General features: G+C 36.1%; 1 protein-coding gene, 1 long non-coding RNA gene and 1 pseudogene across 4 annotated transcripts; all 3 read right to left on the bottom strand.

Annotated features, from left to right (window-relative positions):
* Nucleotides 1-3,787: 3,787 nt before the first annotated feature.
* On the bottom strand, nt 3,788-8,752 carry LOC124842509 (putative disease resistance RPP13-like protein 1). 2 transcript variants are annotated; one of them, XM_088099628.1, is made up of 3 exons: nt 8,316-8,752; nt 4,846-8,195; nt 3,788-4,372 (listed from the first exon to the last, which is right to left on the bottom strand). In XM_088099628.1, the coding sequence occupies exons 1-2, from the start codon at nt 8,604-8,606 to the stop codon at nt 4,866-4,868; spliced, it is 3,621 nt and encodes a 1,206-aa protein (XP_087955754.1). In that variant the 5' UTR covers nt 8,607-8,752; the 3' UTR covers nt 3,788-4,372; nt 4,846-4,865. The 2 variants fall into 2 exon arrangements, with proteins under 2 accessions (XP_087955754.1, XP_087955753.1); XM_088099627.1 differs by having other exon boundaries at nt 4,846-8,752.
* A 766-nt stretch (nt 8,753-9,518) lies between these two features.
* On the bottom strand, nt 9,519-13,712 carry LOC124826996 (uncharacterized). Of its 2 annotated transcripts, none has more exons than XR_015781884.1 (5): nt 13,378-13,712; nt 12,777-13,194; nt 11,715-11,769; nt 10,907-11,008; nt 9,519-9,676 (listed from the first exon to the last, which is right to left on the bottom strand). It is a non-coding gene; the product is annotated as an uncharacterized LOC124826996 (long non-coding RNA). The 2 variants fall into 2 exon arrangements; XR_015781883.1 differs by having other exon boundaries at nt 12,777-12,955; nt 13,345-13,692.
* An 8,082-nt stretch (nt 13,713-21,794) lies between these two features.
* LOC148193757 (putative WRKY transcription factor 33) lies at nt 21,795-22,374 on the bottom strand (annotated as a pseudogene).
* Between the last annotated feature and the right edge of the window lie 2,271 nt (nt 22,375-24,645).

The raw sequence follows: 24,645 nt of genomic DNA on the forward strand, positions 1-24,645 counted from the left end.
TTACCTCGGTTAATGGTTAAAACGAGGCGTAATCCTTTTTCAAATTGACCTACAACATCGGTTGAATTGGACCGAGACAGTAAAATGAGTATAGACATCGGGTTTGGTAAATAACCGAGTCAGTATTAGTTTTTTATCTTCAAAAGTGCAGAATCCTAATCTCCAGTTCGTCTTCCTCTTCTCCGCACAGTTCTTCTTCCTCTTCTCCCATGCAGTTCTCTCTCCGTCTCTGCTCCCAAAGCCCATGGTCGCATCGTCGTTGACCCACCCCCAAACTTGTCACGCCTCCCACCCCCGCAACCCTAACCCCACCACCAATCAGAACCGCCACCGGACGCGATCTCGCTCTGCCACGGGAAGCGATATGGACGCATTTTCGCTCCGCCACCGGACGCGATCTCGCTCCGCCACCGGACGAGATCTGGACGCGATCTCGCAACGCCACCGGACGCAATCTGGACACGATCTGGCTCCGCCACCAGACGCAATCTGGACGCGATCTGGCTCCGCCACGGACGCGATCTCTCTCCTCCACCGAACTCGATCTGGCTCCGCCACGGATGCGATCTCTCTCCTCCACCGAACGCGATCTGGCTCCGCCACGGACGCGATCTCTCTCCTCCACCGGACGCGATCTGGCTCCGCCACGGACGCGATCTCTCTCCTCCACCGGACGCGATCTGGCTCCACCACGGACGCGATCTCTCTCCTCCACCGGATGCGATCTCGCTCTGCCCCCTCGTCGAACTGGCACCGCTTCCTTGCTCTCGTCTCCGCCCCCCAAGCTCGACAAGTTTGTTCCGCCGCACCTCTAGCCTGGGTTCGTGCCCCAGGAGGAGACCCACCTGGGCCGGGTTCTTTCTTTATCAATTGTTTTGGGTTTGATAGTTGTCGTTTTGTGGTTGTAGGCATCACCAATACCATTGAAAATATTGTTCAATTTTTTTTCAGAGTTTTGCTACTGGTCCATGGAGTGCGGTTGTCCAATTGGCTAATACAGGATGGCAGCCCATCACTATATGGAGTGGTTCATGAAAGACTCCTTGCTATGTACATTTGTGCTGGTCATGGAATTGAGGCAGAGAAACAGTTGAGGGAGATGAAGCTTTGGAGATGAAGCTTATGGGTAAGGAAGCTGATGGACATCTTTGTGACATTGTTCTTGCCATTTTTTACTTCACAGAAATAGGGCAATGCCATTTCGTGATGAGTCGTGATAGTCTAGGAGGATATCTTTTGCATCTTGTTAATTTGTGAAAAGATTATCCCTTGTTTCTTATGGTTGAAGATGTTGGCAACATTTGATATTGATGATTATTGTACTACTCAGTGGAACACTGAAAGAAGGACTCTGTCACAATAGCATTTTTTTTATTGAATTTCCCAATATATTACCTCGGTTCAAAAGAGAACCGAGGCAAAATCTTATTATTTTTGTTTCGGTCTACAACCGAGGCAAAAAGAGTAGACTTTTTACCTCGCTCGTATATGCTTCGGTTCCAGAACCGCTACTTATAGGCAAAAACAACCGATTTCGTATCTCTTGACTGTACTAGTGCCAGTTCTTTCCCATTCAGTGCACTAAAGTGCAGAGCAGTAGTTATTTCCCTTCTCATGGTAAACTCCCTCAGCATGCTCGCTTGGAAGTTGGTGAAGGAAACCCAAACGTACATTTGGCCGAAGGGGAAAATATACATGAAGAAAAAATCTTTAACATTGTTTCCCTTATCGTGGTAAACCTGTTCATTCTCTTTACATACCAACAGTTTTGTTGGAAGTCCCACATCGACTAGAGATAAGGCCAATTCATAATTTATAAATGGATGCAAACCACCTGCTCGACTCAGTCCTCTAGGTTCCTTCCCATGTGAAAATAAATAACATACTCGCCCACTTCATGGGGAGCCCACCCATAACCCATAATCACCAACAGGGCTCCTTGACATTCCACCCCTTTCTTTCTGGCATCAATCTCTACCCATCATAGTACAAACTAGCACAAACCTCCTTCTACCCCTTCCCGATGATTCTTTAGACGAAGATAGCTGAACAATTGACATCTTTATTACTTAAAATGAAGAAAGATAGTTTGGTATGCAGAGAAAATAGAGAAAAATGGTGAAATTGACGAGGAGGGACCACTCCTATTTATAGGAAAATAATTCTTAACCATGGGCCACCCATCGTTAGATCTGGTTGCATTTGACAATTCAGATTGTGAGCCTCTACAACTTTCTCTAGATGCAAAATGCCAAGTGATGCACATCTTTCCAGCCAACAGTCACTTTTATGCACTTTTGAAGAGTAATTGATCTGTTAGGAACGACTGACTCACCTATGCTAACTCCTAAGCCATGTAAGACAGGGAATCCTTTCACAACCCCAACGCTAGATATAGGCTCGAGCTTTGGGGCATGTGTATCGTATGGTCAACACTTATCCAAACGATCAAATGGTGTGTTACAGTTGGAAGATGTCAAAATGTACCTTAACCGTACTACTCCAACAACTGTTCATTCAAGAGACTAGCTGACCGGTCATCCGAATGCTTAAATATCTCTAATAATCAAGTTTATAGGTAAAGTGTGCTTGTCGGTTATTGGGCCATGATTAAGCCTATGTTAATTATAATCTCGTCTTAAAACCTATAAATATGAGTTTCAGATAAGAAGATAGATGATTGCATTTATTGTGAATTTAATATTTTATTGTGCTAACTGAATTATCATATTACTGACTTGAGCATCAGAATACTTTTAGCAACTACCCACGTACAACTTGGAAAAGAAGCATTAAGGACTTAGGAGAATCTTGCACCAAAGACGGTGAAAGCGACATTGTGAGTTTTGGAGAAAAGTGTGATGTGGAGTGTTTTGATTGTGACCCTAGACCTCACATACAAAACATAAATATATAACAAGTATTAGATCATTTGTTTGTGTACTATGTTCAAACATAAGTTGATAATGTATTAATCCAACTAGTAGTTAGATCAAAATTCAAAAGATTTTGTTTGATATTGATTTAATGCTTAAACAACAAACTGTAAAACCAAATTTTATTAATGGACACCTTGTGTGGCTGATCAAAGGCATTCATTGGTGCTTCATCTCATAGACGTAAGCGCTATGTTAAGGGCTTCATATGACAGATGCAAGCGTTATTTGTTATATGGCTTATGTGATGGATGCAAGGGCTTTACTTATGCTCTTCGTCTAATAAACTTTTGCCTGAACAAACACAAATGTGTATACTTTTTCTTATAAGATTTTGCTTAAACAGACAATAAATATACTTTCTTTAACAAATACAGATCTTGAACATTTTGTTATATACATCAAACTTATAAATGTTTATTTTATGCTTTTGTTTCTTCATTTCTCAAGAAGGCCTTGTAACATTTTGCCCTCAAAGATCCTTAAAAAACATATTTAAAGTTGATTCACACAAACAACTTTTTTGAATGTCAATGTTGCGGACTTTGCATTTTCATATATAACATTGAATTCAGATTCAATTAGAAAATATAAAATTTGCGAATAATTCTTCGGGACAGGAAAAGGGTGAGAGGGGGAATAAAAGAATGTGAGAAGTTTTAGTCCACCTTCGTAGCAAGGCATTCAATATACAATGACTTCCTTTAATAGAACCCATATATATACATAAGAATTTTGAGCGAAGTTGAATTTTTGCTTGTCAATGAACTTCATGAGCTCTGATGAAACCACCCTAGACTAGGGAAAATAAGAAACAATGAAGCAGATCGAAGGAGGATAAGAAATAACAATACGGAAGAATTAAGACAAATTGCATTCTACGTAAAGATTGAAATCGGGACTTCCCATATACGTTACAAAATTGACGTTAACTATAGGAGGGAGAATAAAATATAAAAGTAATATGAAAAGAAGACTGTCCAAGTTTTTGTCTTTTCTTTATTTCCCTGTTAATTACAATTTTTTTTTGGAAATTCTCCTAGAGCTAATAGACAGCAACTGTAATTTCAAATCACCTGAGGTGCAATTGATAAGTTGGTTCACGGGCCTTTGGCGAGGAAGATAAAAGCTTATCAGTTTTAGATGAACAGAGGTAGAATAGGAACACAACCAACAAGTGTGGGCATAAGGCCTATATGCTCATGGAGTTTCCCACGCTAACTCCAGACAGTTTAATGGATCAATCTTATTTTCCTTAGTTATTCCCTTTTCAAATGCATAATAAGCACAATGAGAAATTCAACCTCTGCATGCTGGGATATAGCTTTCAGATGCATTCAACCCAAATCTATAAATCAAACACAAAAGTGATGACCTCGTAGAGGGCAGTACATTACAATGGACAGCTGCAGTTTCACCAAGCCAATCCAGCATGTCTGAAAAACAAATACCACCCTTCAGTCATGAATTTAATTTTTACCTCAACCAGCTGTTTTATTAACTATTATATAAAACAATTATAAACTTGTGTTTAGAAAACAATAATGGATAACATTAATTCAATTTACCCCTCTAAATGAAATTTCAGTGGAATTATCTGTCTCCCATATTCATCACAATACTAAGCAGAATCTTGACACTGACCACACAGAAAAAGTGTCAAAAAAATTGGAAGACCATTACTCACTTCTGCTGTGACTACGTTTAATCGAAAATGATAGGAATGCTCACGGAAAATAACATACATACAAAATGTTAGGTTTCCTGTACACTTGCAATTCCAGTCAAGTATGAAACCGAACAATTAACTAATTTAAGACTGGTAATATGACAAGAAAGGAGATAACACAGACAAAAATAGTTTTTAAGAAGTTAGAGGTTGATGATGTAAGGAAAGAAGGAGAATTACCTTCTCATTATCCATGCTCGTTAAATCCATCTACCGTCAATGTTTATCCCACGGATATGGCAGATTTTAGGCCAAATTTGACGATCCTTTTTGTGGCATCGTTGTTTCAGCAAGGGACATTGATATATCGTTAATTTTATTAGCGAGAGAGGCAGCTTTTCTCCCGCAATATTCTCCAGCTTTTGACAGCTTTTAATGTTTAATTGTTGGAGTGATGTGAGATGGAGAAGGCCCTTGCAATCCAAAGTTTCCAGACTAGACAAATCAAATATTTCCAGAGACACAAGGGAGGGAGGCAGCAATCTCTCCTTTGGAAAGGATTTGATGCCATCACATGGACCCCACACTTCGAGAGAGGTAACCATGGCCATCGATTTCCATCCTAGGCCCCTCAATAGTTTCTTACAATTGCTGATAACAACTGTTCTCAAGTTAGGTGGCATACCTCCTCCAGGGAATGACTCAATTTGTTGACAGTTATAAATTGAAAGATATTCCATCTTTGGAACAAGAGTTCCCATCTGATCTGGCAACGACTTCAACTTGTCACAATCATAAACACTGAGACGAGTCAAATTGGGCATACACAATCCTTCTCCCGGGAATGATACAAAGTTGGGACAGTGGTCAATCGTAAAAGTGTTCAGTCTCTTCGAAATCTCTGACCCTGAGACCAAAAGTGATTCCATATTTTCACAGTTTCTGATATAAAGACTAGTGAGATTTGGGAAGATAGCCAATGGAAGGGACGTGAGCGAATCACAACTATTAATTATTGAAAGTGATTCCAGTAATTCGTGTTTGTGTTGCAACGGGAATTTCAGTTTGTTTATATCTATGATAGCAAGAGTTTTCAAAGACGCAGGAAGACCACCTCTAAAAGATATGTCTGACGAACAATTTTGTAATTCCAAAAATTGAAGGCAAGTAGGTTGGATGTTAGATATGGCCTCCATCATGGACTCCACCATTGGGCCTCCTTCCACTTTTATACTTTTCATCAAAAGAGGAAACTCACGAAACGCTACTTTCTTGCATTTATGTATCTCTAGTGTTCGAAGGGTGAGAGGCCCTGGGACAGAAGAGACAAGAAGCTCGCAATTTCTAATCCCGAGTGTTTGCAGAGCAGGAAGGTGATTTGGCAGATCTCCCTTTAGTTTGGGGCAGTTTTCTATACACAGATTCTTGAGCACAGGAAAAGCTTCTGAATCAAAAGAATTCCACACCTCCCAACAAGGCATATCATAAATGAGTAGAGATTCAAGGGATGGAAAGGGCGTCACAGATGAACAATCATCCTTCTTATAAAAGCCTGCATCAATAGTCTTCACCGAGTTCATGTTTGAAATACGAAGGTTACTGAGAGACGGTAGTTGCCCAAGTGAAGGAAGCATGCAACAGTTGTTACAATTATGTAAACGTATACTTGTCATGTAGAGGTAGGAAAAATTCCCCACCCATTCCGGAAATCTGGTTCCTTTATAACCGATTATGGACAACGCTTCCAGATCTTGGTGAGGTTTTAACTTGCTGAGTACATCTAACTCAACTTGGAAGTCGATGCTATTGTCGTTAGCTATAGACCATGCCAAGGATAGATTGCTAATATGATTCTTATCCATTATCCTGGCCTCTAATGCTTCTTCGCCTTTGGTAACATTCTCTAATTTCTGAATATAAAACCAACCATGGAGATTTGGAAGTCCTCCCAGTTCTTTGATGCTATTCTCTGTATGCTTGCCCACAACATAACAATCCAAGGTGCGTAATTGATTTAGTTTCCCCATTCTTTTAGGCATCTCTGTTATGAGAGTACCAAGAATTTCAAGATGACGCAAGTTTACAAGATTTTGCATGGCACTAGGCAACTTAGTCAGCTCAGAGCAATAAGACAACTTCAAAGTTTGTAGATTGCACAAATTACACAGTGACTCCGGCAGAGTTTCTATACTTGTATAAGAGAGATTTAAATAACGCAAATGTATCAATTCACCAACTGAATCAGGCAGAGCAAGTTGACTTCGGAAGTTCCAAAGCGATAAAACTCTCAAGTACTTAAGCCTTGACACTATAATACTCGGTGCCTTATCGTTGTTGAATGGGGAATCTTTGTAATCGATTAGCAAGAAAGTTCTTGGAAATTTTACTGTGTCAAAAGCTTTAATATCCGAGACTGGATCACTGAATCTTGTAAAAGACAAATGACGAGTCTTTCTGTCGATATTGGTTTCTTTCTCAAGTTCATCTGTTCTGAAATAGAAGTCCCCACCAAGAAATGTTGCTAGATCATGAATAAGGTCGTGCATTACAAAGTAATCACCCCCACGCCGACTTGAAGATTGAAAAAAGCATCTCGAAACCAAATCATCAAAATACTCTTGACCAACTTCTTCTAAAGTCTTTCCTTTTTTCACTGCTTTTATAAGATCTTCAGCCATCCACAGCTGGATCAGTCCATCTTTTTTAAATTCAAAATCTTTGGGGTACAATGAGCAATAAACGAAACACCGTTTTAAATGTGGAGGGAGATAATTATAACTGATTCTGAGTGCTGGAATAATTTTACACTGATTTTCAGGAAGTTCCCAAATGTCATTTTGAAGTACATTATTCCAATCCCTAATAGTCTGCTTTCTTCTCAACATTCCTCCAAGTGACTGTGCGGCTAACGGCAACCCGTTGCACTTTTTAACAATCTCCTTTCCAATCTTTTCTAGAGTTCCTCTAGTCTCACTGGCTTCTGAGAGAGGAAATGCATGGTTTGCAAACACCAACCAACAATCTTCATTTGACAATTTGTTTAGATTATATACTTCAACAGTATGAAAAGGCACTGCAGCCGCTACATTTTCATTGCGGGTTGTGATCAGAACTTTACTGCCCTTATTCCCGCTTAGAAATGGTTTTGTAAGACTACTCCAATTGTCACAATCCTCGATCCAAACATCATCCAACACAATCAATAATCTTTTACCTTTCAGTTTGTCCATCAACTCAAGTTGAAGAGCATTTAGATCACTCAATTTGCAAGGCATTCGGGTAATTTCCTCCATCATGGTTCTTGTGGCCCTCACAATATCAAATATATCAGAAACACAAACCCATGCCTTTAAATCAAATATATGCTGCTGCAATTTGCAATCGTTGAACACAGATCTTGCCAAAGTGGTTTTTCCGACCCCACCCATGCCTACAATAGGGATCACAGACACTGTTTCACCATTGGTGCTATCCTCTAACACCATCTTCATTATGGCCTCCTTATCTTTCTTTCTACCATACATAGCATATCCATCTTCCAAAGATGTTGGCTGAGCTTTCCATGGCTGGTAGCTCTCCACTGGAATCTCCTTCAAATCAAGACTCTCTTTTTGTTTTAAAATGTTATCTAATCTTTCAACAATGTCTTCCAACTTACTAATACTAACAATCTTCTTCGTTTTGAAAAGGCGAGAAAATGAATTGCTTACCTCCTTTTGAGTAGCAGCTTTAGTAGAAACTTCATCAAGTAAGTCATCAACCTCATAGACAACATCTCTGAGAAGATCGAGCCACTCTTTGACATTGGAGTCTGTGATTTGTCTCTTCTCAGCATCAGCAAGCACAACTCTAACAACTATGAGCTGTGTTTTCACCTTTTGAAGCAACTTGTCAGGCTTTTTTCCTCGGATAAAGTTGAGAACCTCAGGGGAGGCCAGCCTGTCGAAAAGAACGTCAAAGAAAGCAGAAAGGAGCGCACCACCTACCACAGCTAATGCCATGATCTCAACACAAAACAAGTGATGATCAGAGTAGCAAACAAAAATGCAAAGGAAAGGAATTGGTTGTAAGAAATGAGTTGAACTGATGGGAGGAGACTTCACTTGACTCTCTTCATTTCAACTTTCTACGCTTCGTCCGTGCCTACAAGCACAATAAACCGTTGGATATATATATTAAAAGATTTAACGGTTGAAATTGAAGATGCTTAGTTGAAAAGTCTACTGGTTTGTCGTTTTCAAAGATAAGGTTCATGGTCGGATGCCTCTTGAAAATTCACCGTAGATATATTAATTTAAAATTCAACTGTTGAGAATCAAGACATGTTAAATGACACAGGTTTTCATTTTGCAAAAGTATTTCTAATCTAAATTGATTTTACCCATCTTTTTTCTTATTTGCTTTCCTACAAGTATAAAGGAAATATAATTATAGAATTTAGTCAGTTGAATATTTAATTTTTTTTACATATATAGTCACTACAAAAATATATATTTTCTTCAGGGATTATTTTCAGCATTATCGGACTTTTAACTTATGAAAAATATGCTTCCCGTGATTGTAAAATTACTAAAAAAAACAACGTCACAAAGTTACCGACGAAACTAACCGAGATTTAGTTGATCTGCCTCTATTTTTAGAGGTTTTCTTAGGAACCGCTGAAACTAATCGGAGTTCTACCAAACCGTTAGAAGTAACTGCATTCAAAATAAATGCCCCTATTTCCAAAGGTTTTATCCAAAACCGCCCGAAATGCATCAGATCATTTTTTTATTGTGTTGAAAATGAATTATGATAAATCTGGTTTTAATATCAATACATACCATCAAATAATATAATCTAAAATTAAATATTATTATATAAAATAAATCAACATATATTATTAAAGACAAAGATGTTCAATACTATAAAAATTAAAAACAACAATGTTCAATACTAAAAATTAAAGACAAAGATGTTCAATATTATAAAAATTAAAAACAACGATATTCAATACTAAAAATTAAAGACAAAGATGTCTAAGATTGTTCTTCTTCGTTACATCCATCAACACACTTCCTTGATCAAATACCTACAATATAACATAACAGTTAGTTGGTTATATATTTAAAAATAAGATCATACAAATAAATTTAGCAATTATTACCGATGATGTTGAAATGTAGCAAGTTGGGAGGCAATTTCACTATCAGTAGATATACAATTATCAATGCACAAACAATTTCATTTTAGCATCCATATTATCCGGTAAATGCATTTACATGTGCATCAAATCAGAATTGTTATTACGCAAAATATGCAACTAGATTTACTTCTTTTAAATGTAAATGCACATGTAAACGTGCATTTACATGTGCATCAAATGTGCATCAAATCAGAACTGAGCTAGGATATGGTATAGGGTATAGAAACAACAGTCATGACATGGACAAGCTTCACTTACAAAATTAAACATACAAGTTCTGGACAATTTACTTCTTTTAACAATGATTATTTCAAAAACTAGATTACTGCACAAAAAATTGATACTAAACACAAGCTTTCAATCCTGTTCAGTTGAAGTGCTCACAAATTCTTTTCACATTTCCAGCCACCATACTCAATAGTTTATGCATTATAAATACCAAAGAATAACTCAATTCTTCCAAACAATTAAAACAGTCTTAACCAGAGCTATCTTTTAATACTAGCCACGATATTCATCTTAATTCACGTCACTCAATCCTGATTCTATTTGTTGGCAAACACTAGTTTAATATACAATTACTTTCTAAACCAATTTTACTTCCAGACAATTTAGTCCACTAAAACCTTCCTTTCAATTACAATTCATAACAATCAAATTATTATCTTCCATTCACTACCATATTTATCGTTTCACATATTAACATGCTTCTACAAAAAATTTCCAGAATATTAACCTATCAAATCACAAACAACAACTTCCTACCAAAACTTATCTCATATACTTTTGAATTATAATGAGTGACCATTCAATCTCATGCACATTCCAGAAATCTACTATTTCTATTACATGCAGTTAGAGGAAGCAGAATACAATCAACGAGCAAATACACAAGGTAAAATTCTTACCGGCCAACATTACTCCAACATAATCTCAATGAACACACAAATATCTAATACAACTTATTCAAGGTAACATACACCAAGAAATTTATGCATGTAAAACAGGGCGCAACATGTAATACACTAGCACAACCAGACAATAAGATTCACATATCAGAATAAAGAGGACTTCATACTAAACTATTTATTCATCTATGACAGGAATAAAACTTACTCCAATTTCTCTTGCCTCATCACTGACAAAAGCTCCATTGGTCTTCTTATGTGTAGCTATCCAGACTTTTCCTCTGCTAACTTTGTGCCCACACTCTCTTTCCTATGAAAATGGACTATCATAAATATAATAAGAAATAAAAAACTCAAGTATAAGTAGTGCATCTACTTAAAAGTAAACTAATTTTGTTTCTGAGTAGAGATTAGTCAAATATATATATATATATATATATATATATATATATATATATATATTATATATATATATTATATATATATATATATATGAAAGAAATGAAAACTAAAGCTAATAATTTTTTACTTGGGTCGTCAAAGTAAAACTCTTTGATTCACCGTCCAAAAGTCTTAGGTGTAATGTAATTATTACAATATCTGTAACAAATCCAAAAAATGTATATAATTATTAACTAAAATGCACAAGGGGAAAATTGTGACTGTGAATTTTGACAGTAAACAAGATCTTTAAATATAAGCATATCTAACAACTGACTAAAAACATAATATAAAAGCTATTGATGCATAAATAGATCGTGTTGGGAAAAGAATGGAAGGAAAGTAGAGTAATATGAAGTTTTTGGGTGGTTGAAGACTCATGTTCTAGATTCAAAACTAGAAACGAGTATTGAACATCAGGAGCTTGTGAGTGAAATACTCAAATCAGCATATTTTTTTTAAAATCCTTTCAATATTTACTATTTAACTGTCTACTCAACATAGAGACAGTTATATTTAATTATTATAATATGGAGACAAAATGGTAGACAAATATGAGAAATGAAAATCCTCACCTCGGGAAAGCAGTCCTGACGTATAATTCTCTGCTTGTTTATATCCTCACTTTATCTGCTTGAAGACAGGTTTAAATAATAATAAATTAAGGCCCAGACTACAAGAGTTTGTGAGGGGAAAATTGATAGAAAATTAAACTGAAACACATTCAATTAAAAGTATATATAAAATCATATAGACTCTTTTGAAAAGGAATAACTAAACAACGTAAAAGCTACTCAAATCAGAACAACTACTATTTCAAACTGGTGCATTTTTTTAAATGGGGGAACTCCAAATGGCCTATTTGGACTTGGAATGGATAATAGATCCATTCATAGCATCCTAGCCAAAGAAGGGCTCATCTCAAATTCCTTTTCTATGTGTTTTGGATCTGATGGTGTTGGAAGAATCACGTTTGGTGATACTGGCAAGCCAGACCAAAGAAAAACTCCATTAAACCTTGACAAATTGCAGTAAGTGGATGTTTGGACTCTTTACAACAGAAGCAACAAAAATTCTCGTGTCTAACTGTGTACTGGTGCTTAATTAATCCCTGCAGTCCAACTTATAACATCAGCATAACCCAAATTTTTGTGGAAGATCTTGTTGCTGATGTTGAGTTTCATGTAATATTTGATTCTGGTACCTCGTTTACATACATAAGTGATCCAGCTTATACACGACTTGGTGAGATGGTAAGTAATCTACTATGCAACAGTTTCTTAAGGATTAATGAGTTTCAAGCCTTTCCTCGCCCACTCCGTTGCTTAGCTTTATGCAAGAGATTGTATACAATTAAATTACGATTAACGGATAAAAATTCCTTTTCTAAGTAAAAACACTTGTTTCTTGTAAATTTCTAAACGACCTTTTGAATGTCTAGAACTGGAATAGGACCAAAGATACCTATGGTAAGCATTCAATGAATAAAAAATAAATCTCAATTTGCTGAACTTCTATTTAATGAAATTGAGTTAAGCTTAAATTTATTTCTTTAATGTAAAATATTTAAATTTTACTACTTATAAGAAAATAAAATTACTAACACATAAAAAGATGTACTAATTTAGTAACCATACCTTAGCTACAATATTAGGAGACTCTCCGATATAAACTGTACAAGAGCTTTTAATAACACAAATGATCACTCTAAAGTCACTTTTCTTTTTGTCTTGGTTGCTTGCGAGGAAAATAGCAATTGAGATGAATCAGTGCTTTCACCCTTGAAAACTTTGCATCGCTCATGCAATGTCACAGCCTGCATAATGGAAATTAATTAAGAATACGAATAAAATAGATAGTGTGGCGATACGCATAATACTAAATTTACACAAAATTTCTGAAGTGTAACAAGATCTGTGAGGAACATCTTCCTCTGCTTCAACAGTGCAAACATGGTTCCAAAAGGCTCCCTCGCTGTCTGTGTTGGAACAGAACTCAAGAGATTCATCATTCTCACCCCTTTGCCTTGCCTCGCCTCGCCTCATCTCCTCATACCTTCTCATACATTAATATTTTTAGAAAATGCAAGACTAATCAGAACCCTAAAACGTGCTTTTCTACCGTTTCAATTCCGAGAGTAATCATAAGTTCAAAAGGGTAGAGCGAAAATGAACGGAAAGAAAAACGAATTAATGAACGAAATACGCAGATGTGAGGAATTCCGAGAGCGAACACCACCTACACAGCCATAACGCCTCGACGACGAATACAACGTAGGAGAAGACCAACAAGAAGATGGTGCGAGAAGGGGCTTGGAGGTAAATGATTGGGGTGAACTTTTGGAGGAAAATGTACGAAGGAAGAAATGAACTGAGAGAGAATTAGGGTTTAGAGAAAATTAGGAGCATGAATGAAGGTGCGGGCAGGGAAGGTTGGATAGATATTTAAGGATTACAGGCGACTCATTAAAAACCGCCGGACAATTATTTCAAAAAAAAAAATGAAGGTGCAGTGAGCAGTTTCACAACACTGATCATAACAAAAAATGAAAGTTTTCAATTTATTCATTAAGCTTTTTGTCTTATTTGACTGTGGCAGACTGAAGTTTAACCTAACAAGTATGATTTAGAGTGTGGATTGAAAACTTGATACTTCTATTTGGCCTTATCCTTTTGGGAAGGAATAAAATTCTAAACTTATTTTTCTTCGACCAACCAATGATAACTTCATATGCTTCTAATATAATAATAGGTTTACTACTTTTTTTCCCACGAAAGGGGTAAATGTTCAATTGCGTTCTACGTTTTTTTCGAAGTTCAATGTGTTCTCGACTTATGAAAAAATGTGTAATTAAGTTCTTTTTGGTAAAAGCGTTAATCGGTGCAGCTGTCACTCTAGACAAAAGTTAATGACGTGTACAGTTTCTCTGACTGTGTGACAACCCTAGCTTCCTTGTGCCGCCAGCACCATGGGCAACCGTAGGCCGCCGTCAGCCACCCGGCCGTCTTGCCGGAACCTCGCCATCACCCAACACCAGCGTCGCCGTGCCGGTAGCCACCACCCTCACCAATACAGAACGCGAACGCCAAAGTCGTGAGTCCTCCATCATCATCTTCAGCATCTTCCTCGACTTCCATCTCCACCATGAGACACTTTTCAGGTCGTCGTAGAGCTGCAAGGACCGCCATCCACCATGACCATTGCAAGAGCACTCTCTCGCACACATATGTAGAAACCCAAACAGAGAAATCCCCAATTCCAAAAATCTTTCGAAACCTAAATCACCGCCACAACTCTTCAATTCATCTGCTCGTGAGTTTCGCCCAACCTTGAGCTAGCCATCAACGCCTCCACCAGACCTAAATCGCGCCATCTCCCCCTACGATAGAAACCCACCATGGCCAATGTTCATCATCTTCTTCGCACGGTAGAACCATCACGTTGCACCTCCAGATCGCAACCTGCACACCATGCAAAGCACGAGCACCTGCAAGAAAAGAAATCTAGATAGAGATTCCAGATCCAAATTGTAATTCTGATCGCTCAACCATGGTTTCTAAATCACAGCTTTAGGGAGCCTGAAACGTGAGGTGAGGTTGCGGCAAGATGAGAGGGTAGCTGACGGTGGCCTACGGTTGCCAATGGTGCTGGCGGCACAAGGAAGCTAGGGTTTGGGAATTAGGGTTGCCACATATTAACCTTCCCCAGACACGTTGCAAACTTCAGTCCACCCTGTTAGCTGGCCCGTTAAAAAATTAACGCCGTTACCAAAAATGACTTAATTGCATATTTTTTTCATAAGTCGCGAACACATTGAACTTCGAAAAAAACATTGGACGCAATTGAACATTTGCCCCCTTTCAAGGGACCAAAAGAGGTATTAAACCTATAATAATACTATGATTTTGTTTTGCAATTAAAAATAAGTTTCTCAGTGGTATTTTGCTTCATTATGAAATGTTAGAAAACTTTTTGGTTTCAGGTTGTAGCATATCTCTTGTTGTCATCAACATCAGCTGTTCCAATAACAAATAGAATGAGGAAAACTGCTGACAGCATATTTACACTGCAGCCATTGCCTTCTCCTATTTTGCCTTCTGATGTCTATCACTATCAGCTATTATTTTAGGATACAAACTGTCAACAAAAACTTATACATAAGTACCCTTAATAGTTAAAATTTTCTTCTATCACTGAATATAAGTAAAAAACTTTCTATTGAGTATAAAATTTAGAATCCGTTTTCCTTTTAAAGTCTTTGCGTTTGTTGCAATGGTATGGTTCGTAATTCAAGTGTTGCAAAGGTTAGTAATTCAAGTGTAAGGGTAAATCCTACGTTGAATAGAAATGAGAAACCTAAATGGAAAAAGATGAATAAATATATTGCTTTAAGGTTAAAGCAGTGAGTTTTCTTGTATAGATTTGCTCCTAATGTTTTTTATGTTTATATTCTCTCTTTCTTTTTAAGTCTTTGCAAATGTTGTAATAATATGAGATTGTAATACAAATTGCTTTTTTCCCAGTATACAGTGTGGTGATGATGTTGATAGTTTTCAATTTATTGTTCTTTCTCAAATTTTCTTCATCCTTAGACTCCAATAGCCTATTCCTGAATAGATCAGAAGCAGCTGAATTCTTCGTAATTTGAACAAAAACATAACTTTGATCGAAAAGTTATAGAAACACAAAAATTACTGGGACGTAATAGCAGTAGACATTTGCATACCAGAGTAGAAATTGCCAAGACTAGCATAAACTTTAGAAAGTAAATGAACGTAGTGAACAAAAAAATAATGGAATTGAAAGTCAACAAGTTTTCTGTGTCTCCTATTACTAAATTGAAAGTTAAATAAGGCTTAACTTTTGTCAAGCTTTACTGCAGTTCCAGTCTCTAATCTCAGTACACTAAATTAGTAGATTCCCGTGATTTTCTTATTCTATTTCTATATGCTATACACAAACACTATATCAGCAATATTATCACGTGTAAGGTTCAAGTGTTCCACTTCCAAATTTAGAAGTTCTTTGAAAAGAGACTGAAGGAATGAATCATTAGACGAAAATCCTAGGCTTCCAGGGCTGAGCAACGTGTCCATTAGAACAGCTTCTTGACTTGTAGATGCGGAGAGCTTTGTGTCAGGGAATGAATTGATGAAGCTTGCTGAGTTAGAATAATATTGGGGCAGGTGCTGTTACATTGCTGGTGTTGTTGTTTAGAGAAGCTCTATAATAGCTTGCATTTCCTCGTCCTAAAGGAATATCATGGTTATGTTTTCCTTCATAGGTTGTTAGCACAACATTCATGTCATTTGCAACTCTCTCAACTTGTTTTCTCACTGGACAACCTGGGGCAACGCATTTGTAGTAACTCCTGCAGAAAGAATGTTTTGAGTAAGTCATGGCCTTATGGGGTGGTAATAATGAAATTGCGACACTAAAAAAGGCATACAGGAAAAGGGTGTCGTTTGTTTTCTTCAGTTCTACTTCAAATTCACTTGGCAGAATAATCATTTAAACACAAATATTATAGTTTTCATAAAGGAAGATCAATTCTATGAAGGGTTTGATTGAAATGCCCCAGAGAGTATGATTGATCATCAGATATGATATGTTTGTTGGCCTTTATGATAATTACTTCAAATTTGTACATGGATAATTTATGATTGATTGACAATTTAAAAATGTTTCCAATAACATTGTATGCCAGTTAAATTTTCTAGTACAATCTCAAAAATGGAAATACCTTGGGTTTGGGTTTCCTTTGAGATGGTGCAGGATGAAAAAGTTTGATCCATTAATTGAGAGCCATTTTTTCTATTATGTGGCTTAGGATGATTGTGACTTCCCCTGTATACTATTTCAGTAACACGTTCCTCCAAAGACCTTGCAACTTTCTTCTTTGTTGGACAATTTGGATAATTGAACTTGTAATAACTGTGTGGATTGTGACTTCCTTTCACTTGTTTCTCTGCATACTTCCTCCAACTGTACCCATCTCAGTCCTATAAAATTAGCTTGTAAGGTGAGGTTTGCATTCACTTATATACTTTAAATTAGCCTTATCTCTAGCCGACGTGGGACTTCCAACACACCCCCTCACGCCGAGGTATATGCATATCGAGCGTGGGACTGGACATTATTGGATGGTCTAATAGTGGCCCGATAATGGGTGGAACAATATGTCCAACAAACAACAAATATCATTAGGATAGGCTCTAACCATAGCTTTGATATCAATTGTTGGTGTTTATAAAAAAACAGAATTTTAACCGGGAACAAAAATGAACATAAAGGAAAGGGAAAATTTGAAGGAATATATGGAAGGAGAACAATGAAAACTTATTTTATTGAATCAGGAAATATTACAATTTATAAAATTTAAAAATAACTACCCATTAACAATGTGTTCCTAGAATTAAACCATTAAATAAAATGCAGGAATAAAAAATAACAAACCTAAACTGATTCCTTAAAACTATGAAAAAAAATATAAAAAAATAAAAAAAAATTAAAAGGTGGACATAGTTCAGTGCTGAAGCAATTTTTAATACTCTCCTTGCTTTAGGAGCTGCAAACACCAACTTTTTTCCTTAGAAGCTCGAACTTGCTATCTAAAAGTGGTTTTCAGACTTGAAATAAATCAAAGTCACAAATTCATTTTTCTGCACTTCTCTTAAAAAAAACAACTTGATGTTGAAATTCTTAGTTTTCCCATGAAATACATGATCATGGGAAATAGCGATAACAGTTGTGAACAAAAATCTTGGTACTTTCTTTTTGCTCCAGACTTAAATCCATTAAAATCTTTCTTAACCATAAAGCTTGATTGACTGTAGCTGTAGTTGCAATAAACTCAGCTTCTACAATGGATTCAGCCACAATTTCTTGCTTCTTTGAGCTCCAAGAGAAAACAGTTGATCCAAGAGTAAAACAATAGCCTGAAGTACTTTTCATATAATCCATAAAACCTCCACAGTCACTATCAGAGAAACCTGCCAACTTAAATTCTTTGCTCCATGTGAACTTAACACCAAAATCACTTGTACCCTTCACATACCGAATCACTCTTTTGGCAGCCTTGAGATGCAATTCACTTGCACAATGCATGAATCGAGACAGAATACTTCCAACATTTAAAGTATCAGGCCTTGTGGTCGTGAGGTACATTAAGCAACCAATAAAGCTTCTGAAATATCCTTCATCAACTTTGTTAGCACCAACTTCTTTGTGCAGCTTCTCCTTTTGATTCATTGGAGTGCTTATTGCCTTGCATTCTTCCAGTTGAAATTTCTTTAGTATTTCCTTTGCATACTTTTTCTCACATATGAAAATTGTACCTTGCCCTTGCTTGATCTCCATGCCAAGGAAGTAGGATATAACTCCAAGATCTGTCATTTCAAACACCTTCATCATCTCCTGTTTGAAGTTTTGAATATGCTCTATATTGTTTCCTGTAACTAGTAGGTCATCAATATACAATGAAACAATCAGTGTCATTGTGCTTGACATACAAGGTTGTTTCTGATAGACTTTCCTCAAATTCAAAATTAAGCAAATATTCATTAATTTTGTTATACCAAGCTCTTGGAGCTTGTTTTAGACCATAAAGGGCTTTCTTGAGAAGATATACTTTATCTCCCTCACTTTCCTTCACAAATCCTTAGGGCTGCTCAACATAAATTTCTTCCTGTAGGATACCATTTAGGAAGGCTGATTTTACATCCAACTGAAACACTTTCCAGCTCTTTTGTGTAGCTATTGCAAGGAGTAACCTGATTGTGTCCAATCTAGCAACATGAGCAAAAGTGTCAGAATAATCAACACCAAAGATTTGGGCATCCCTTTAACCACCAGTCTAGCTTGGTGTTTGTTGATTGAGCCATCAACATTAAGTTTCATTTTAAACACCCACTTGACTCCAATTACCTTCCTGTCATGAGGCCTATCCACTAGGATCTAAGTTTTGTTTTTCTCTATCATTGACAAATCCTCCTCCATTTCATTTATCCACCTTTGATCCTTTTTTGTTTTTTTTATAGTTAGCAGGTTCACATAAGGCAATATTGCACCTTTCATAAACATTTGAGAGCAACCTTGTTCCTCTCACATAAGCATCATCCATTGTTTGATTTTGTCAGTCATCTTCTTCTTCTTCAATGCTTGAACTAGAAAACTTGAGTTTCAGTTCTGCCATGTTCTGACCCTTCTTTTCTGCATCATCCAGGTTCAACTCTTCATTCTCCATGAAGTAAACATCCATGGTGACAATAATATTTCTAGTTTGTGGCTTGAAAATTTTATAGGCTTTACTGACCGAACTGTAGCCTATAAAAATGCCTGGTGAAGCTCTCTTATCAAGCTTGTCACGCTTACTCTGTTGAACATGAGTGAAATACAAACAACCAAATACTTTAAGAAATTTTAGAATGGTTTATAACCATATCATGCCTCAAATAGTGTCATTTCTCTCATTGCCTTTGTTGGAAGCCTATTTTGAAGAAACACAATTGTATTTGCTACCTTTGCCCAAAACGTTTTTGGCAAATTCTTCTCATGCAACATGCATCTTGACATCCCCATGATGTATCTATTTCTCCTTTGACTAACTCCATTTTATCGAGGTGTGTAAGGGGATGTAAGTTGATGCTTTATGCCTGAATCTTCATAAAACCTATCAAATTCTGTTGAAGTATACTCCTTCTCATTATCAGATCTTACAATCTAAATTTTACAGTTGCTTTCATTCTCAACTCTTGTCTTAAACTTCCAAAAAACTTGAGCTACTTCTGATTTAAACTTCAAGAAAAAAAATCCAACTCATTATGGTGAAGTCATCAATAAAGGTATTAAAATAAAGACTACCTTTTAAGGAAGGCATTTTGTGAGGGCCTGAAACATCCGTGTGGATGAGCTGCAATTTGTGAGTGGCTCTCCATGTTGGCTTTAGGAATGAATTTCTTTTTTGATTTCCAAATTGAAATGTCTTGCATGTTGGTATTTGATCATCAAGTTCTTGAAAATCAATTGTCATTTTCTTAGACTACATTTTCAGCAACCCTTGGTGATGATAATGCCCACACCTCTTGTGCCAAACTTCTGTGATGTTCTCCTTGACAGGAAAGGCAGCTTGCTCTTCCTCCAATGGATTTAGAGCAAAACGTTTTCCTTTCATTTTGATTTTGAACATTTCTTGACTGGGTGCGTCTTTAATCTAATAAAAATTGTCTTCAAAAGCGACTTTGAAGCCTCTTTCAATCAATCGGCCAACACTCATTAGGTTTTGTTGAATTTCTGGTACAAAAATGACATCGAAAATTAACTTTATACCTGAGCAACTTGTTATTGTACCATTTCCCTTTCCTTTGACTGAAATATAATCATAATTGCCTATTTTGACTTTGGTGATGTTGGTTGGCTTTAAATCTTTCAAAAAGCTCCTTGTCATAGGTCATATGGTTTGTGCAACCACTATCAATCACCCAACTTTCATTTTCTTTACTTCTATCAAAACAGGTGGCCACAAATAATTGATCTTCCTCCTCCTCCTATTCAACAACTTTAGCTTCTTGCTCTTGTGATTGATTTTTGCTCATGCATATGACAACTTCATGTCCCATTTGAATGCACTTTATGCATTTGGCATCTGGGCTCCTCCAACATATGAATGGAGACCCATTTTGGCATAGTGTTGACAAGGAGGGTAACTTTTCTTTTCACCCTTTCCTTTGTTGTAATTATTTGCACTGCTTTGATTGTTGACTGGATGATTCTTCTTATAGTTTTTTGCTTGTTGGCTTTTGGCTAGAAGAGCGAGCACCTTCAGTAGCACAATCTTCCTTCATCAATCTATGTTGCTCTTGGGCTTGGAAGACATGTATCACTTCAACAAGAGTGATTTTAGAAATATCCTTTGTATTTTCCAAAGAAGATGCTTCATACCTTTCTGGTACGGTCACCAAAATTTTATCAACAATTCTGGAATCTGCGAAATTACTTCCTTATAATTTTATCTTGTTGGCAATACCCAAAAATTTATTTGAATACTCCTTGATTGTGTCAGACTCTTTCATCCTTTGAAGTTGAAATTCTCTCATCAAGTTAAGCACTTGCATGCTTCGAATTTTTTCATCTCTAGTATATTCTCTCTTCAGATAATCGCAAATTTCTTTTGCTGATTTAAGAGTCATGATCCTAGTAAAGATGGTTGTAGAGATGCCAACATAAAGACATGAGTTTGTTTTTTTTGTTCGGGTTTTCTTCTCCTTATGATTTTTCATCTGGGCCACAGTGGGATTGTCAGGCAGCGGAAGGATTTCATAATCTTCTTCTACTGCTTCCCAAAGATCTAAAGCTTCTAGGTAAGCCTCCATTTTAATAGCCCAAAGATCATAGTTTTCCCTATTGAAAATTTGAAGAGTTGCTTGGGAAAAACTTGTTTCAGAATCCATTCTAAGGTCCCGTAAGAAAAAAAGCTCTAGATACCAAGTTAAGGAGTGAACTTTAAGCTTAACTCAACTCCACAAAACTGGCTTGTAAGGTAAGGTTTGCGCCCACTTATATACTTTAAATTCGCCTTATCTCTAGTCGATGTGAGACTTCCAACAAGTCACACTAAAATCAAACTCATCATGTAATTTCTTTCCAATAATAAAGGTTTATTTCAGTGATGTATGTGTCATTTGCTTATCTTGCCATCTTTTGGCCTAAGGACCAAAGTCATCATCATCAACACCTCCAAAGAAACTACTTTGTGATGTTTGCTCAAAGTCTTCCTCTACCATAGACTAATATGAAATCCCAGAGATGGTGCAGGATGAAAAAAGTTTGATCCATTAATTGAGAGCCATTTTTTCTATTATGTGGCTTAGGATGAGTATGACTTCCCCTGTATACTATTTCAGTAACACGTTCCTCCAAAGACCTTTCAACTTTCTTCTTTGTTGGACAATTTGGATAAGTGCCCTTGTAATAATTGTGTGGATTCTCACTTCCTTTCACTTGTTTCTCTCCATACTTCCTCCAATTGTACCCGTCTTCTGATTTTCCTTGTTTTCTAATGGACTTAAAAGCATTGTTGGAGTTAAATTGAACAGACCCAGAAGTATAATTGTTTTGTATTTCAGGTTTTATTGAGACAATTTCTATGGAGAAGCCCTAAGTTGTTGCATATTCATATTTTGTTTCTTTCATCTCGGATGAGAAATTTGTTTTCTTTGCAGGTTCATTGAATATCATTGTGTCCTATTTCTTTAGTGGCTCCTGTTGTTCAAGCTGAAAAATATTAGAAAACGTAATTAAGTAAATCCAAGAGGAACATATTCCATTCCAAAGAATCAACAACTTGGAAACTTGTTGACAAGTTCTTATGTGGTAAGTAAGTCCAATGACATTTAATTTTATCCAAGTGATCTTGAGAGTTTTATCATGCAGACATAAATGAACTATGTTGAATATAATGAAAAGCTAATAATAATCTCCTTCTAATATACACATATGTACTCTATTATAATAAAACAAATATAGGTTAAGGTCAACTAACTAAAGATAAAACATAGAAATAAGATAAAAATAATATTAAAATACCTAATCTCACTATTCAAATATAATAAATATCAATGGGTACCAACTATCCGTCGATTTTATCTACGGATATTTCAAGTAGATGTATTTTTGCTATCCTTATTTCCTGTTACTATAATTTTTTTGTAATTATATTCAAATGATATATGTTAATTAAATATTTTTATGTTTCATATTTGAATATTTCTATTTTTGTTTAATATTTTATTTATTGTATTTTTTTTTCACATGAAAATGTTTAACTTTCAATTTAAGTGTTCAAACCTTTCATTTATTAGGTAATATAAAAATCTTATCTTCTTTATTCTCTTATTAATAATTTTTATTTCATTTGAAAAATTAATTTTTCAATATTCGTTATCTCTTCTAGTTCAACTAGGTTGATATTTAAAAAATCTTCTAACATTTCTAAGATATTTTATCAAACCCCTACTTATATATTTATTTTCCTTTGTGCGGTTTTACTTCATTTTTATCCAATTATTTCTGAGACATATATTTGAACATTTTTCTAATATTTTTATTTGTTGATTACTTTTATAATGTAAAATACTGCTTTGATATTTTATATATATTTATTTTTTAATAAGTTATTATCATAAGTGTAATTTCATCACTATAATTGTATAAATAAATTTTATTTATTATAATATAATAATTTATTATCATTGTTATGAATATTTTTTTATCACCATCCAACATATATTGAAGTTGAAAAGATGAAAGTGATAATGCTAATTCTTACCATTACCTAAGCATTATTTTAGTAGCAAAATCAACTCTTTTCTAGCTTGAAATTTGCTTAATCCTCTCTTTTATCTTGCTTTTATAAATAAGTGTGTTTTGGGCTACATTGATATAATATCATCACTAATCCCCTTATTTTGTAGGTAATTTTATGCTTAGAAGAACATTCACCAATGTATAGAGCTTAACCAGCCACAAAAGCAAGCAAAACAAAAAGAGAGAATTTTGGAATATTGTAGTTGGGCTGTAGTTGGGCTACGACTGAGCTATATCTATCTCTAGAATGTTGTAGTTGAGGTGCAGCTGGGGTGCAGCTGAGTGCTCTATCATTGGAATTCTGCGGCTGAGTTGCAGTTGGGCAGCAGTTGAGCGCCACCCCTCTAGAATGTCACAGGTGGGCTGTAGGTGGGGTGCAACTGAGCGGTGACGATGCTCATGTGGAAAATTTGATCTATTTAGACCTAAAACGTGAAGGGAAAGGGGTCTTTGGTTCTTTAGAGGTGCATCTCACTCAGAGGAGAGCTTGAAGGGATGCTAAGGCTCATGGGAACACTCCCTTCTTCCTCCTGGGTTCTCCATCTTCTTCCATGGCCATTTTGTAAGCTTAAAGGCTCTCCATGGAAATGGAGAGCCAAATCCATCTTGTTGGGGATAGATGTAGCCTCTGAATTCTTGTGTATTTGTTGAATAATTTGATTATATATATGCCTTTTCTATCAATTGCTAGTATTCTTGTTTCTGATCTTAAAGCTTGCATGTAATAGGAATGTTCATGACTTGATTTTGGGGTTTCATGGATTATGGGTATGTAAGATGGAACCTTGAACTGAAACAAGAGTCCTTGTGGTCATTGATTCTAAGGATGGAAGATGATTCACATGTTGTCTTTAAGATCCTAGCTCTTTAATGCAGGTTTGCTTGTTAGAATTTCCAAGGGATTGGAGTTGAATGGAGAAAACCTAGGCTCTTTCACCTAAGAGATTAGGACTAGAGTGTTTTTATGGATTGACATTAGTAAATTGATGGAGAAGAGATGAGATTGTGTATGCACAAGAGTGAAATAGGTGAAACCTAACCTTAACAATGTCATTTCATATCATTTCTAGTCTATTCCATTTCTAAGTGCCTTTAAACACCAAATTTCAACCATGTAATTTTGTGTAAATTTATCTTTCTTGC

Source organism: Vigna umbellata, chromosome 9 (genome assembly GCF_029865625.1).
Source record: "Vigna umbellata cultivar VRB3 chromosome 9, Vumbellata_1.0, whole genome shotgun sequence".
NCBI classification, from domain to species: Eukaryota; Viridiplantae; Streptophyta; class Magnoliopsida; order Fabales; family Fabaceae; genus Vigna; species Vigna umbellata.

Coding starts and splice junctions, on each gene's coding strand:
- LOC124842509 (XM_088099627.1), bottom strand. CDS start 8,606: ATGGCATTAGCTGTGGTAGGTGGTGCGCTCCTTTCTGCTTTCTTTGAC.